Source organism: Callospermophilus lateralis, chromosome 10 (assembly GCF_048772815.1).
Source record: "Callospermophilus lateralis isolate mCalLat2 chromosome 10, mCalLat2.hap1, whole genome shotgun sequence".
NCBI lineage: Eukaryota > Metazoa > Chordata > Mammalia > Rodentia > Sciuridae > Callospermophilus > Callospermophilus lateralis.
The window spans coordinates 26952213-26966821 of NC_135314.1; the positions used below are offsets into that span (position 1 = coordinate 26952213).

Consider the following 14609-nt stretch of genomic DNA (forward strand, 5'->3'; position numbering starts at 1 on the left):
CTATTTAATCAGCAAGGTTTTTATTTCTATTTTAGTGATATATACAATAATGGTGCATTTTACAGTATTTTTTGTTTCAATGTCATTGAAATGCTGAATATTAGAATGTGAATTTAGAAATTGAAGGCTTTGTTTAAAATTTAGTTTTCAAGATGTCAACTGAAGGTGCATCACGATGTCTTAATCCTACAACATTTACTGGTTATTGATGAGTACCTACCTCTTTATCAATATCTTCATATTCACACACTCTTTCAATGGACACTGCATTGGTTTCAATTTCACATGCCTTCCTTACCCAAAAATTCAGAGATTGAGTAATCTTGGGGATGAGGATAAGAGAGGAAGTAAGAGATTAATTCATATTCTTTCATCGTATATGTAAAAAGTAAAACTATATTTTATAAAGTTTCATAAAACTTTATAAAATATAAAAATTCTCTGAGTTTTAAAATGCCTCCTATCTTTTGATTACTTAACAACTCTAGAAGAAAACATATTTATACATATGTACACATCTGTGTTCCTTCAAATATGTTAGACCTACAATATAATAAATAATGGAATGATTTGGAAGACAATAAAATGACCAGAATTCAATACATAGTAAAGAAATCCATACTTGGTGTAAGGAATAATGACTAACAAGATGGATAGGATATGCCTCACAAAATCTATATCATAAATGAAAATAAAAGATAATTAATGACACTGGGGATTTCTTCTCTACCTTCCACAGAAGGAAGACTCTCCTAACTATTTTATTTCCTCATTAAAAAAAAAAATTTATAGTCCTCACTACAGCAGTGTATATACTAAAATTGGAACAATACAAAGAAAATTAGGATGGTCCCTGCGCAAGGATGACAAACATATTCGTGAAGTGTTCGATATTTTTCAATAGAATATTACTCAGCATTAATAGAGAATAAAATTATTGCATTTGCAGGTAAATGAATGGAGTTGGAGAATATCATGCTAAGTGAAGTAAACCAATCACCAAAACCAAAGGCTGAATGTTCCCTCTGGTAAGTGGATGCTTATCCATAACGGGGAGCGGGGAGACATGGGAAAAATGGAGGAACTTTGATGAGGCAAAAGGGAGGGAGGGATGGGGCGGGGTCATGGGGGCAGGAAAGATGGTGGAATGAGATGGACATTATTACCCTAAGTACACGTATGACTGACTGCACATATGGCACGATGCTACATCATGTACAACCAGAGAAATGAAAAGTTGTGCTGCAATTGTGTACAATAAATCAAAATGTATTCTGCTGTCATATATACTTAATTAAAATAAATAAATTAATAAAAGTTTGAAAACACTAATTTGTTTGTTTGTTTCTTTGTTTTTCACCGTGCCCTCAAATATAGGTTCTCCAGGTTGTAACTTCAAGTTTACTTCTGGAAGTCAAAAGCTTTGGCTTTTATTTTATCTTCAGTTTTGTGCCAACTTATATGATTGCCTACCTGACTTGAACAGATGTGGAGCTCCTTAAAATGTTTATTGAACCCACTTGAGATATATATTCACACATTTCACTGAAGAAATAGTAACATTTGATTATGGGATTTTGCCCCAACCCCTGTATATGTATTTTATATTCTCTTTCTAGAAATCTAAGTCCAGAATACTGAAACGCCCCAAGGGTTTTGAATACAAGACTAAGGTACATACCCAAATCATCTAGACTTACCTGTGTAATTAATGTGTAATTACGTTAACCAGTTTAAGGCATTTACTCTTTCCAAAGGAGATATGGACACACTCTTAACCAGTGCTTTAACGTGTAATATAAAATAGGGCTTAGGGGAAAATTCATAAGCAGAAAAGAAGTGGAGCATATACTGCCCCCAGAGCTTGCATGTATCTGCTTGCTTCAGCAGGGCAAAGTGAACACACCAGCTATGGTGGGGAGAGACCATACCCCATAACCCTCTGTAATTATAAGGATGGGGAGCAAGAGACTTGTGGGTCATTATGGAAGGTTCCTGTTCCTCCAGGGCTCAGCCCATTCTTTCTGGGAGCTAACTGAAAATTGCTGAGCCAGCTCCTGGCTACTACCAAAAGAGAGGAAGAAATGAGCCTCCAGGGTAATCCAGATTTGCCTCTCATTACTTAGTTAATACAATCTATAATTCAGACAGGCAAAGGAGAAGAGTGTTTAATTAATTGCATTATAAACATGCCATGTACCACAAAATCATTATTACTTACATTTAGGGCATAGGATATAGACAAACCAACTATTGATGAATCTATGGAATTGCCAGCCAGCACAGCAAGCAGAGCAGTAAAGAACAGCATTAAGTTGCCAAGAAATTCAAGCCTAACGGACAGCCACCTGTAATAAATGGAATGTTCCTGAGAACTGAGATGCAAAAGTTTTGGTGCAGTTATTACTAACTCTACTCTGGGAAATTGAGAAAAAAACATCAATGACTACTTTCTTTGCCTGCCTCCCACCCCTGTCCTTACTTGGAACTCAATTAGGAACTCAATTAAACCCAGGATTATCACAATGATGCTAGCTTAAATAAAGGATTCCTCTGCATAAAAGTTCACATTACTTTTGCAGAAGTTTGCTTTAAAACTTAATCAGAATTAAAAAGCAAAAGACAAGAACTTTAGCTAAGATGAGTTACTGGCTAATAAGTTACTTTTCCAATTACATACACTATAAAATCAGATGCATTTCATACTGATTAAATAATTCTCTAAAAATTAAAATATGCCCAACTACTATTCATTATTTCATTATTACCTCCTTATAAGATTATAACTTGAAATTAAAACTATCATAGAAGAGTATACACAAATAAAATATATTCTACAAACAGTGACTACAACAGAAAGAATCATGTTAGTCATTCTAATAGCATCCTATAATTTCTTCAAAAAACAGAACTTTGTTTTCATATAAAGTAGTATGTGCCTTTTATATGAGTATATATGTAGATATGATTTAACTGAAATGCATATTAAACACTAGAAAATATTCATGATTTACATGTATATATGTGGGTGTATATATAAATATATATTTAACTAATTAATGTATACTAATTTGATGAAATGGCATTAGAAAACAGGGTTTTTGTTTTTGTTTTTGTTTTTTTGGTATTGTGGATTGAACTCAGAGGCACTTGACCACTGAGACACATCCCCAGCCCTATTTTGTATTTTTTCTCTTTAGATACAGGGTCTCAGTGAGTTACTTAGTGCCTTGATTTTGCTGAGGCTGGCTTTGAACTCGCGATCCTCAAGCTTCAGTCTCTGGGATTATAGGAGGGCGCCACTGCACCTGGCTAGAAAACATTCTTTCATTTAAAAGTCAGTGAACAAAGTATCTAAGAATAGACAGATTCTATGCTAGGTTTATTGATGAAACGTACCTGTTTGAAATTACATTATTGTAGAAACAGACCAAGTTCTCATTCACTACCTCTCTGTTTTGCTGGATAAACCTCTGTTCATGTCCGAATGCTCTAATAGTGGACACTCCCAATAAAGTCTCACTGAAGTGAGAAATGACAGGGGAACGGGACGCTGCTGATAACCGCCGAATCTGTCGAGAGCTGGCTATGTAGTATCTCTAATCAGAAGACAGAAAGAAGTAGTTGGAAAGATGTAGCAGAAGTTGCTTCAGTGACTTAAAAACTACAAGAACCTTGTGTTGTGACTTAAAGTGTCCCCCCCCCAAAAAGCTTGCGTCCAAATTCTAACACCTCTCTCTGTATCTGTAAGCATCACCTTATTTGGAATTAGAACCTTTGCAGATGTACATAATTTAAGGATCTCAAGATAAAATTATTCTGGATTTGTGGTAGGCCCTTAATCCAATGCTGAGTGTCTCTACAAGTCTCGGTAAAGGACTCAAAACAGAGAGAGAATGCCATGTGTGGTGAATGGCAGAACTTAGAGGGATATGTTTACAGGATAAGGAAAATGCCAGGATTGCCAACAGCCCAGAAAAGCAAACATAAAGCATGAAACAACTTCTCCTTGGAGTCCCCAGGAGTAATCAACCCTGCCTGAATTTTGATCTTGGACTTCTGGCCTCCAGAATTAACAGAGGATAAATTTCTCTCATTTTTAAGCCACCCAGCTTTTACTTGTTACAGGAGACTTAGAAAACTAATACCCCTTTATAACAGTGAAGACCCCAAATTATGGACAGTAGAACTAGGACATAATGAGAAAAAATTTCACTTGCTTGGTCTCTCAAGTGACCATTATTGAGTACCTACAATAGGAAAAGCTCTGTGTCACATGCTGAAAACATGACCAGGCAGTTAACCCATTAAGTGAGGGAAGCTGACCAAGGGTACCTATGATATTTTTTTACCTGAACAAAATTGCAAAACAAAAAGCAAATCAACTTATTTTTTTCCTCCATGAAAAAGATATAGTATAACCAGAATTATGATTGAGTTACTTCCCCTTAACCTTAGGGATTATGAAGAGTTTGGAAGGACTATGTCCTAAATTAACTGAAATATCATTAACCATGTACAGAAAATTGCTACCAATTGCAAATGAAAATCAGGGATTACAGATCTTTTACTTTATTTTTTTTTCAGAAAAATCTCCATATCTGGAATTTCATGTAAAATCCCTGATTTAAATGTCTTCATTTTGGTAAAAACGCTGATCAAGCTAAACAAACATGTATCCCAAGCCATTTATAAAACTATCAGTTCATAGTTCATAAACACTGCTCTATAATGCTCTGGAAAATACAAAGGATTATCACATTCTAGAGGCTGTAAAGGGACTTACCAGACTGTCTAGTTCATGGATGCTGTTTTTGGAGACACTGACTCTGAGAGTAGCTGATTAAGAGTGAGACACTTATCCCTAGGTGTATGTATATGTGAATACTATACATCCTTTGAGGTTTTTTTTTTTTTAATTCATTGACCTATAGAAGCCATGCAGTTCTTCCAGGGAACTCTCTAGGGAATCTAGTTTAAGAACCATTAATCTAGATCAGTTTCTCATACTGTAGTAGGAATCCCCTGGAAGGTTTGTTAAAGTGCAGACCTCTGGGCCCCACACTGAGATATTCTGATTCAGTAGGCCTGGGTATACCATATGTTGAATAGCACATGTCAAGTGATAATTCCACAGGGAAGAGAAGTAGAGCCCAGAAAGGGAAGTTATATTCTTGATACAGAAAACAAGAAGGTGACAAGAACTCAAGGCTCCTGAATCCAAATTCAAGTATCACCTTGTTCAACTTCCTAGGGGGTTCTAGATTCTTTCATTCCTGGTCACCCTATTATAGTTTACCAACCATGAGATCATCACATAAAACTTCATTCATGACGTGTGTGTGTGTGTGTGTGTGTGTGTGTATGTGTGTGTGTGTGTGTGTGTGTGTGTGTATGTGTATGTATATTTTTTTAAGTGGATAAAATTGACCCTCAGTAGCATTCTTCTGTTTCCAGATTGATTTTTTTTTTTAAATAAGACATAGTCTCTGGCCTTTGGAAACATGATCTGATCAAAAAGACAATATGTGGTCTTCTAAAAAGTAACTTATAATACTAGTAATATAATACATTCATAGTACATGGGTGATTTTGCACTATGTTGGTAGAAAATGATTCACAAGAAAGTGGAATATAACATAGGCCATGCAGAGTAAGATCTAGGTAGAGAGAATAGAGAAAACATGTGAAGTAGGTGGAATAATAATAGCACATGTTCAGAAATAAGGAAATGATTAACATTCTGCCTTGAGCAGACTAAATTCTAATATGAATTTAAAAAGTTGAGTTTTGGGAAAGGATTTGAACTACAAAGATGGTATCCTTTTGTGAGAAAAGCTTTAGAATATTTTGATATTCAATTTAAAAAATATATTAGGAAATTGTCTTTACTTACTGTAGCCTCACAGTGACATAATTTTTAAGTTCAAATTGGTTGATTGTATTTTAATATACAGATAACACATGAATAACATGAGAGATATATTTAGTTCTTCCAGCAAAAATTTTCTGATATCTAGGATAATAGGACAAAAGGTAGTATCTGTTTCTGTCTTGATCATGTAGGCAAATTAGCATAGCTTAGAGACAGCATGGACTGCTGCTCTTCTAGATTTACTGCACTATGACTATTGAGGCTACTTTTTCATGGATAGCTCCCAGCCAATGACTGGATATGAGAGAGAGTGTGAAAGCAGACTCATTCAGAAGTCACATGGGACCCACCAGTCGTGACCTTGGTTGAGATCTTCCCTTTAAATTGAATGCACCTTTAATAAAAATGCTCTGCAACGACAGACTTTTCCTCCCCAATTCTTCTAGCTCTTTTTCCCTCACAGGTATCACATATACTTGCTGTCCAAGAGTTCTCCCAGCTAAGCCTTTTCCTGTTTCCTCTTCTTTATTTTGACATGCATTTCACAAAGTATATTTATAGTATAATTCACTTCTAGGACCCTGCTTTTTGGAGAATCTGAACTAATAGTAAGTTTAAGTGGGTGTAAAACTATATTGGACTGTAGATGCATGTTATTAATACAAATTAAAACCCCAATACTTACTTGTATGGTGAAATACAAGAAAACCAAGGGAATAATCCCAAGAATGAAGAGTGGAAAAGCTCCCAGGATGACCAAAATGGTTCCGATAACATCTAGTGTACAATTCAACCAGGTCCGTAAATAGTAATGGAAACGTATATCAATTATAAACATATCCTTAAAAAAAATTTAATACCAGATCACTTTATTTTGAACTATTTCATGGCTTAGAATAGAGAAAGAAGAAATATATCCTTTAATGGAAAATGAAAAAGAATTTACCAAAATGTTACAATTAGATGACTAATAAAGTCTAATTATATTCTTTTCCCACCACTATACATTTTTCTTATAGTCCATAGGCTATGCCACAAAGCAAGTCTTCACAAATACAAAAAAATAGAGATATTACACAGCATTCTATCTGACCATAATGGAATGAAATTTGAAATTGATGACAAAAAAAGACAAGCTACTCCAACACTTGGAGACTAAACAATATGTTATTGAATGATGCATGGATAACAGAAAATATCAAATTTGGAGCCCGACCCCACGAGATGGAGATTAGAGCCAACTTTTTCTTCTATCAGACGCAGAGTTTCTGGTTTGATCCCTAGCTCCTTGATCCATTTTGCATTAACTTTTGTGCATGGCGAGAGAAAGGGATTCAGTTTCATTTTGTTGCATATGGATTTCCAGTTCTCCCAGCACCATTTATTGAAGATGTTATCCTTTCTCCATTGCATGCTTTTAGCACCTTTGTCTAATATAAGGTAGTTGTAATTTTGTGGAATGGTCTCTGTGTCTTCTATTCTGTACCATTGGTCTACCCGCCTGTTTTGGTACCAGTACCATGCTGTTTTTGTTACTATTGCTCTGTAGCATAGTTTAAAGTCTGGTATCGCTACACTGCCTGTTTCACTCTTCCTGCTTAGAATTGCTTTTGCTATTCTGGGTCTTTTATTTTTCCAGATGAATTTCATGACTGCTTTTTCTATTTCTGCAAGAAATGCCGTTGGGATTTTGATTGGGATTGCATTAAACCTATAGAGTACTTTTGGTAATATTGTCATTTTAATGATGTTAGTTCTGCCTATCCATGAACAGGGTATATCTTTCCATCTTCTAAGGTCGTCTTCTATTTCTCTCTTTAAGGTTCTGTAGTTTTCATTGTATAGGTCTTTCATCTCTTTTATTAGGTTGATTCCCAAGTATTTTATTTTATTTTTTTTTGAGGATATTGTGAATGGAGTGGTTGTCCTCATTTCCATTTTAGAGGATTTGTCACTGACATACAGGAATGCCTTTGATTTATAACTCTGATTCAATTTATCAAAATCTCTGGGATACTATGAAGGCAGTGCTAAAAGGAAAGTTCATTGCATGAAGTTCATTCATTAAAAGAAGAAAAAGTCAACAAATAAACAACTTGACATTACATTTCAAAGCCCCAGAAAAAGAAGAACAAACCAACAAAAAAGTAGCAGAAGACAGGAAATAATTAAAATCAGGGTGGAAATCAATGACATTGAAACTGAAGAAACAATTTAAAAAATTGACAACATCAAAAATCTAGTTCTTTGGAAAAAAAAGTAATAAAACTGAAAAACCCTTAACCACTCTAACGAAAAGAAGGAGGTTGAGAAAACTCAAATTACTAAAATTTGTGCAATGAAAAAGGAAATATCATGACAGACACTACTGAAATTTCTAGAGGCATGTGATCAATCCAAACTGAGTCAAGAGGACATACACAATTAAAACAGATGAATTTCAAGCAAGGAAATAGAATATGCCATCAAAACCCTATCAACCAAGAAAAGCTCAGGAGCAGATGAATTCACAGTTGAGTTCTACAAGACCCTCAAAGAAGAACTAATACCAATATTCTCCAAATTATTTCATGAAATAGAAAAGCAAGGAACCCTTCCAAACTCATTCTATGAAGCTAGTATCCTGTTACCAAAACCAGGCAGACACACATTAAGGAAAGAAAATTTCAGATTTCCAATTTTCATATTTTCAATATTCCTGAAGAATACTGATGCAAAAATTCTCAGAAAAATTCTGGCAAACCACATACAAAAACATTAAAGAAACAGTGCACCATGATCAAGTGGGTTTCATTCCAGGGATGGAAGTGTGGTTCAACATGTGGAAATCAATAAATGCAATTCATCACATCAATAGAATTAAGATAAGAATCATGATTATATCAATTGATGCAGAAAAAGCATTTGACAAAATATAGCACCCTTTCATGTTCAAAACTCTAGAAAAACTAAGGATAGTAGGAAAATACCTCAACATTGTAAAAGCTATCTATGCTTAACCCAAGGCCAACATCATTCTAAATGGGGAAACATTGGAAGCATTCCTTATATATAAACTGGAACAAGACAGAGATCAAGGACCTAGGAATTACACCAGAGACCCTGCATCTAATAGAGGAAAAAGTAAGCCAAATCTTTATCACATCAGATTAGGCCCCAACTTCCTTAACAAGACTCCTAAAGCACAAGAAATAAAATCAAGAATTAATAAATGGGATGGACTGTAACTGAAAAGCTTCAGTTGAACAGAAAGCCTACATTTTGGGGAGCAGATTTTTGCCACCCGCACATCAAAAGAGGAGTCATCTCCAGAATAAATAAAAAACTCAAAAAACTCAACCCCCACACACAAAAACCCAATCAATAAATGTACTAAGTAGATGAACAGACACTTTTCAGAAGAAGATATACATTTGATCAACAAATATCTGAAAAAATGTTCAACATCTCTAGTAATTAGAGAAATGCAAATCAAAACTACTCTAAGATTTCATCTCACACCAGTCAGAATGGTAGTTATCAAGAATATGGACAGCAGTAAATGTTGGCAAGGATGTGGGGGAAAAGAAACATTGCTGGCGGGCTGCAAATTGATGCAACCAATCTGGAAGCAGTATGGAGATCCTTAGAAAACTTGGAATGGAACCACCATTTGACAAAGCTATCCCACTCCCCCACCTATACCCAAAGGACTTAAAGTCAGCATACTGTAGCAACGCTGCCACATCAATAATTATAGCAGCTCAATTCACAATGGCTAAACTGTGGAAGCAACCTAGATGCCCTTAAATAGACAAATGGATAAAGAAAATGTGGTGTATATACACTATGGAATATTACTCAGCATTAAAAGGGAATGAATTTATGGCATTTACAGGTAAATAGATGGAGTTGGGGAATATCATGCTATGCAAAGTAAGCCAATCCCAAAAAACTAAAGGCTGAATGTTTTCTCAGAAAAAATGGATGCTGATCTATAAGTAGCGGGGGAATGGGGAAAAATGGAGGAACTTTGGGCAAAGGAGAGGGAGGGGTGAGGAGAAGAAATGGGGGCAGGAAAGATGGTGGAATGAGATAGTCATCATTACCCTAGGTATATATATATGTATGATTGCACATATGGTGCCATAGTGCATCATGTACAAAAAAGAAAAGTTGGGCTGCAAATGTGTGCAATGAATCAAAATGCCTTCTGCTGTCATATATACCTAATTAAAATAAATACATTTTTAAAAAGAATATAATTCATACCAGATTTGAAGATTTTTAATTTATTTTTAAATCACTAGTTATATATTGATTATTGTTTGGATTAATGTTTTGAATATACTGTGTTGATTAAAATACATTATTATAATCAATTATTTTGATTACTTTTCACTTTTTTATTGTGTCTATGTGAAAACTTAAAAATACATGTGATTTGCATTCTAGCTATTAAACATGCAATTTTAAGTACTTAATAGTATTTAACACATTGAGAAACCCTCCAGGGAAGCAGGGACATGGATTATCTCCATCCATTCCCCACTCACCATAGGCGATTCCCAGATATCTCCACATGTACTTACATTTTCTTTCCCTTCTTAGCCTTAAACCAGTGACTGTCAACTTTATGCATGTGAGAAAAAAGAGTTGTAGATACCAAAGTATATGTTGTTCTTTAATTATTTAAGCAATTTTCAAGGTAATTTTAATTAAATGCTTAAGGTATGACACTCTTACACATCAATTACAAATTTCTTAATAAATTTGACAATAAAATCTACTCTAAACACATTCCCAGCATTTTATAATAACATTTTTACAAATGAGATTGCAAAGAACTACACATAGGTTATCACTTTAAGTATGATACTTGACAAGGAAAGTCTTTCCTTACCTTGGTGAACCGATTGATGATTTGACCAATGGGATTAGTTTCAAAATACTGGAGTGGGAGGTGTAGCACATTACTCAAGAGCTGAGCATATAAGGTTCTAGAAGCAGTCAAGGATCCTCTGGTGAGTACACAGGCTCCAAAGCAGACAAAGAGACCTAATCACAAACGTTGTTAGGATCAGGTTCACATCTTAAAGGAATTTGTGTTTTAATTCTCAAAAGTCTGCTTATAATGACATTTTTAAAAATAGAAAATCCAGTGTCATACTTAAAAAATGTACACTTGCGGACCAAAGCAAATGTAAATGTAAATGTACTTGGTGCACTAGAAGCAGACAGTCTGATGATTTGCATGCTACCATAGGTTTGTGGTCAATGGTTCTATACAAAATGCACGAAAATTAATAAGAGATCAATCTGGTTCACAGAATGTTAGCATCCTATTAACTGTATAATGTCCTGTGGGAAAATGTGGTTGCCACTAGTGTTGTCAGCCAAAATGTTCCAGGTTCTCTCAAGGTTCACTTAAGTCGGAGGATATGACACCAGAAGTCTTCAATTTGGAATAAGACCCAGCAGGCTGAGGCTTCAAAAGCCACAATAAGAAAACTTTCCTCTATATTTGCCACACATTCTACTATTCCTACTTTCCTCTATAAACATCATCTTTCTGGTTTCATTGCACTGTTCCTGTGTTAGTGCTTACTTTGGTTGTGATGGCAGTGGTGGTGGGTGTTGCAGGAGATGCTGATGGGCTAGTGGAATAATGCCTTAGTGAGTTATTTTTATGACTTCCATGTAATTTGATTTTTTTTCTTTGCAACCATAAAAACTAGTATTTTTCCATGGCTCTACCAAGCATCTCCCTCTTCTTTAGAGTTTCTCCAGTATTTACTCCTGGCTTCAGGTTCTTGTACCCTTGATTTTCTACAGGTATAATGGTTTATGTAGAAATTTGTCACTTTGAAATTCCCTGAAGCCTTTCCTTTTATATTTATTCACTGTCATTTCAGTGAAGTTTTGTGTGGTAAGTAAATGGTCCATTCAGTGATTTTAAAGTGGAAGGAACAGTATACTCTTTAAACATTACATTTTGGGAAATAAGGTATCTATGTTTTATACCTTAGATCAGGAAATAAAGTCCCTAATAGTGAGACATAAAACACAATAGATTAGGGATGTGCAGAGTATCCTACAGATTTTAAAGCAAATAGCTGAGACCCAAGGAAAAATGCTCAGAGCGATTTAATTTTTAGAAAATGAAGGAAGATCTTTATTATTGTTATAAAATTTAGAGTTTTCTGCCTCAGTACTCAGGTTCTGTTCAAATATTAGCCCTCTATATTATTTATAACAGATCTAGAATTAACATGTGAAAATACTGTTTTTGCCTTTAAGTTAAAAAAAATTGTTTTGAGCTAAGATAATTTAAATGAAGATAATGTGAGTATAGCCTGCACAAGGCCCTGCATTCAATCCTTAGCACAGGAAAAAAAAAAAAGAATGGGAGTCAGGACCCAGAGAGTTCTTTACGTAAGACATTCAAATAGCTCTGATCTACTAAGCCTTCGCAAGTTATTTGGTTGCTACTAAGCCTTTCCAAGTTATTTAGTTCACAACTTACTGATTCTTTATACAATTGAGTATATAAGTGATTCATTCTGCTTCTCTGGGTTTTTATTTCTTTATGAAGGTTTCCAAACTTCGATTAAATAATATGCTTTTTTTCTTGTTAATCTATCTTATATCAATTTAACTCTCAGCACTAGATGAAAAGAAATACTAAAAAGGAAGAAGAAAAATCCTGCCCCTCTCTCTTACGCATGTATCTATTTTCCCTTCATATTCTTAAAGACTACAATGTCCATGTAGAAGGCTCTGTTATTTTCTTTCTGATTTGATATTACTGTCTCTCAAGTTGACTTCCTTTCTTATAAATGAAACTAGTTGCATTTATTTTTTAAAATTTCCTTATGTTTATACTATGTTTTTGAGTATCTTTGTTCTTTCAAATTGCCTAACATCTTTGAAGGATTATATAGTATAATTATATTACATATACATGTAATATAATTATACCACATATACAACGTGTATGTGTGTAGGTGTGTATATATGTATATATTGTATATACCTGTATATATATATATATATATATATATATATATGTAAAATACACTCCTTCATTCTCTAACAATTTCATAATTTCCTACAATGTGTTCTTTTCCCATTTTTCTCTCCATGATGTATCTTGGCTATACCAGGATTCTTAATTTTCTTTCTCCTTCTCATATTATAACATTTCACAATCATTGAACTTTGAAACACTAACTTTTTATTTCTAAGGTTTGTTTTGCTTCATCATGATTTTATGTCCCACTTTGAAAGCAGTGTATTACAGCCTGAAGTTTTACGAAGTATATTCTATAAAATAAATGTTTTTCAAGATGTTAATGGGAAAGAACATTTTTAAAATATCCATAGTCAATAGATTTAAGAAATATCAAGTCAAACAATTAAACAGGGCAGTTTATCATTTAATAACCTAAAACCTTTAATGAAATCCCGAAAGAAAATTTCAGACTCAGAAGAATACAGTTGCCACTTTTCCTAACCTGTTGAAATATAGAACTCAATTTGTGAAGCATACTGAAAGTTTCATGTAAAATCCTTTTGGAATTTCTAATTTAATATTTAAGAACAAGCACTTGGGAGTCAGGCAAGCATGGATTCAAATATTAGCTCCAAAATATGCTATCACAGAATGTTGATCATACGATTTAGTTTCTCCATTGCTAATAATACCCAACATTTATTGCACTATTGCTGTATGCTCAGTATTTTTCTACCTACTTTACCCATATTGTCTAATTTAATCATGATGAAAAATGTCTGTGTGGGAATATCAACATTGTATGAGCATTAAAAGTGAAAGGTTAAGTAACATCCCCAAGTTTAATGAGTTTCTCTTTAGGATATATATGCTAAGTTAATTAATCTAGTAGTTTAAATAGTATGAAATGGCCATTTTTGTGAGTTAGAGAAAGCCAAATCTCACTTGGCTAAATTTCTATAGCTAAAATACTTTGTCCTTCCAAAAACAGAGCAAACATTCACATTATTGTATTTGTTTTATCCCTATTTCACTGACTGTGGAATAATCTCAGCTCAGCTTCTATGAAGCTGGTCCACCAGGTAACTCTATGGACAAAGTCCTCATTCACCCTTATGGCCCTTAATTTTCATTTATAATGGTCACATATGCTCTCGTGGCTTCATTTATTCTCTGTGTAGAACGATTCCAAGTCTAAGTAGAACAACAGAAGTATAGAATATTAGAATTTGGAGGAAATACTGAAATCATCTAGTCTAAGTCTCTCATTTTACAAAGAAAATTGTTTGTTTAAACTTCCAGATATGCATTTTAATGGGTCTAATGGAATAAAAATGGTGGAAATAGTTATCAACACTTTCCATTAAATGTGTCCGAAACTGAATTTACCATCTGTCTGCCCCACCAATTAAGGATCCCTCCCTATTTCTTTATTTTTGCCATCATTGCTTTTCTAGTTACCTAATCTAAACCTTAAAATCATGATGAATGGATGTCTTTTCCTCACTCACCCTCAATTCTTATGTACATTTTCACTGCAATATCTTTCCCATCCATCCTGTTTAAACAATCCAATGGCAGCTCTCTATCCATTCTTTCTTTGGTCATTCATTCATTCATTATGTATTTATTCAATACTCTTCTGCCCTGTACCCATGAGTCAGCACTGGACTAGAGGCTCTGGGTGATACACAGATGTATCAGACAAGAAAACTTTCCACATTAGATTACCATCCCCTT

The 14609-nt window shown here is 34.3% G+C and overlaps 1 protein-coding gene and 1 non-coding gene across 2 annotated transcripts in view; one reads left to right on the forward strand and one right to left on the reverse strand.

Annotated features, from left to right (window-relative positions):
• Positions 1 to 14609, reverse strand: part of LOC143407775 (multidrug resistance-associated protein 1-like) — an 89427-nt gene that overhangs the window by 8592 nt on the left and 66226 nt on the right. The window contains exons 19-23 of the mRNA XM_077110388.1: positions 10758 to 10912; positions 6561 to 6716; positions 3400 to 3599; positions 2222 to 2348; positions 221 to 322 (exon numbers count right to left, since the gene is read on the reverse strand). Coding sequence (XP_076966503.1) covers positions 221 to 322; positions 2222 to 2348; positions 3400 to 3599; positions 6561 to 6716; positions 10758 to 10912 — 740 coding nt within the window. The remainder of the gene's footprint in view (positions 1 to 220; positions 323 to 2221; positions 2349 to 3399; positions 3600 to 6560; positions 6717 to 10757; positions 10913 to 14609) is intronic.
• Positions 796 to 898, forward strand: LOC143409095 (U6 spliceosomal RNA). The gene has a single exon (XR_013092603.1). It is a non-coding gene; the product is annotated as a U6 spliceosomal RNA (small nuclear RNA).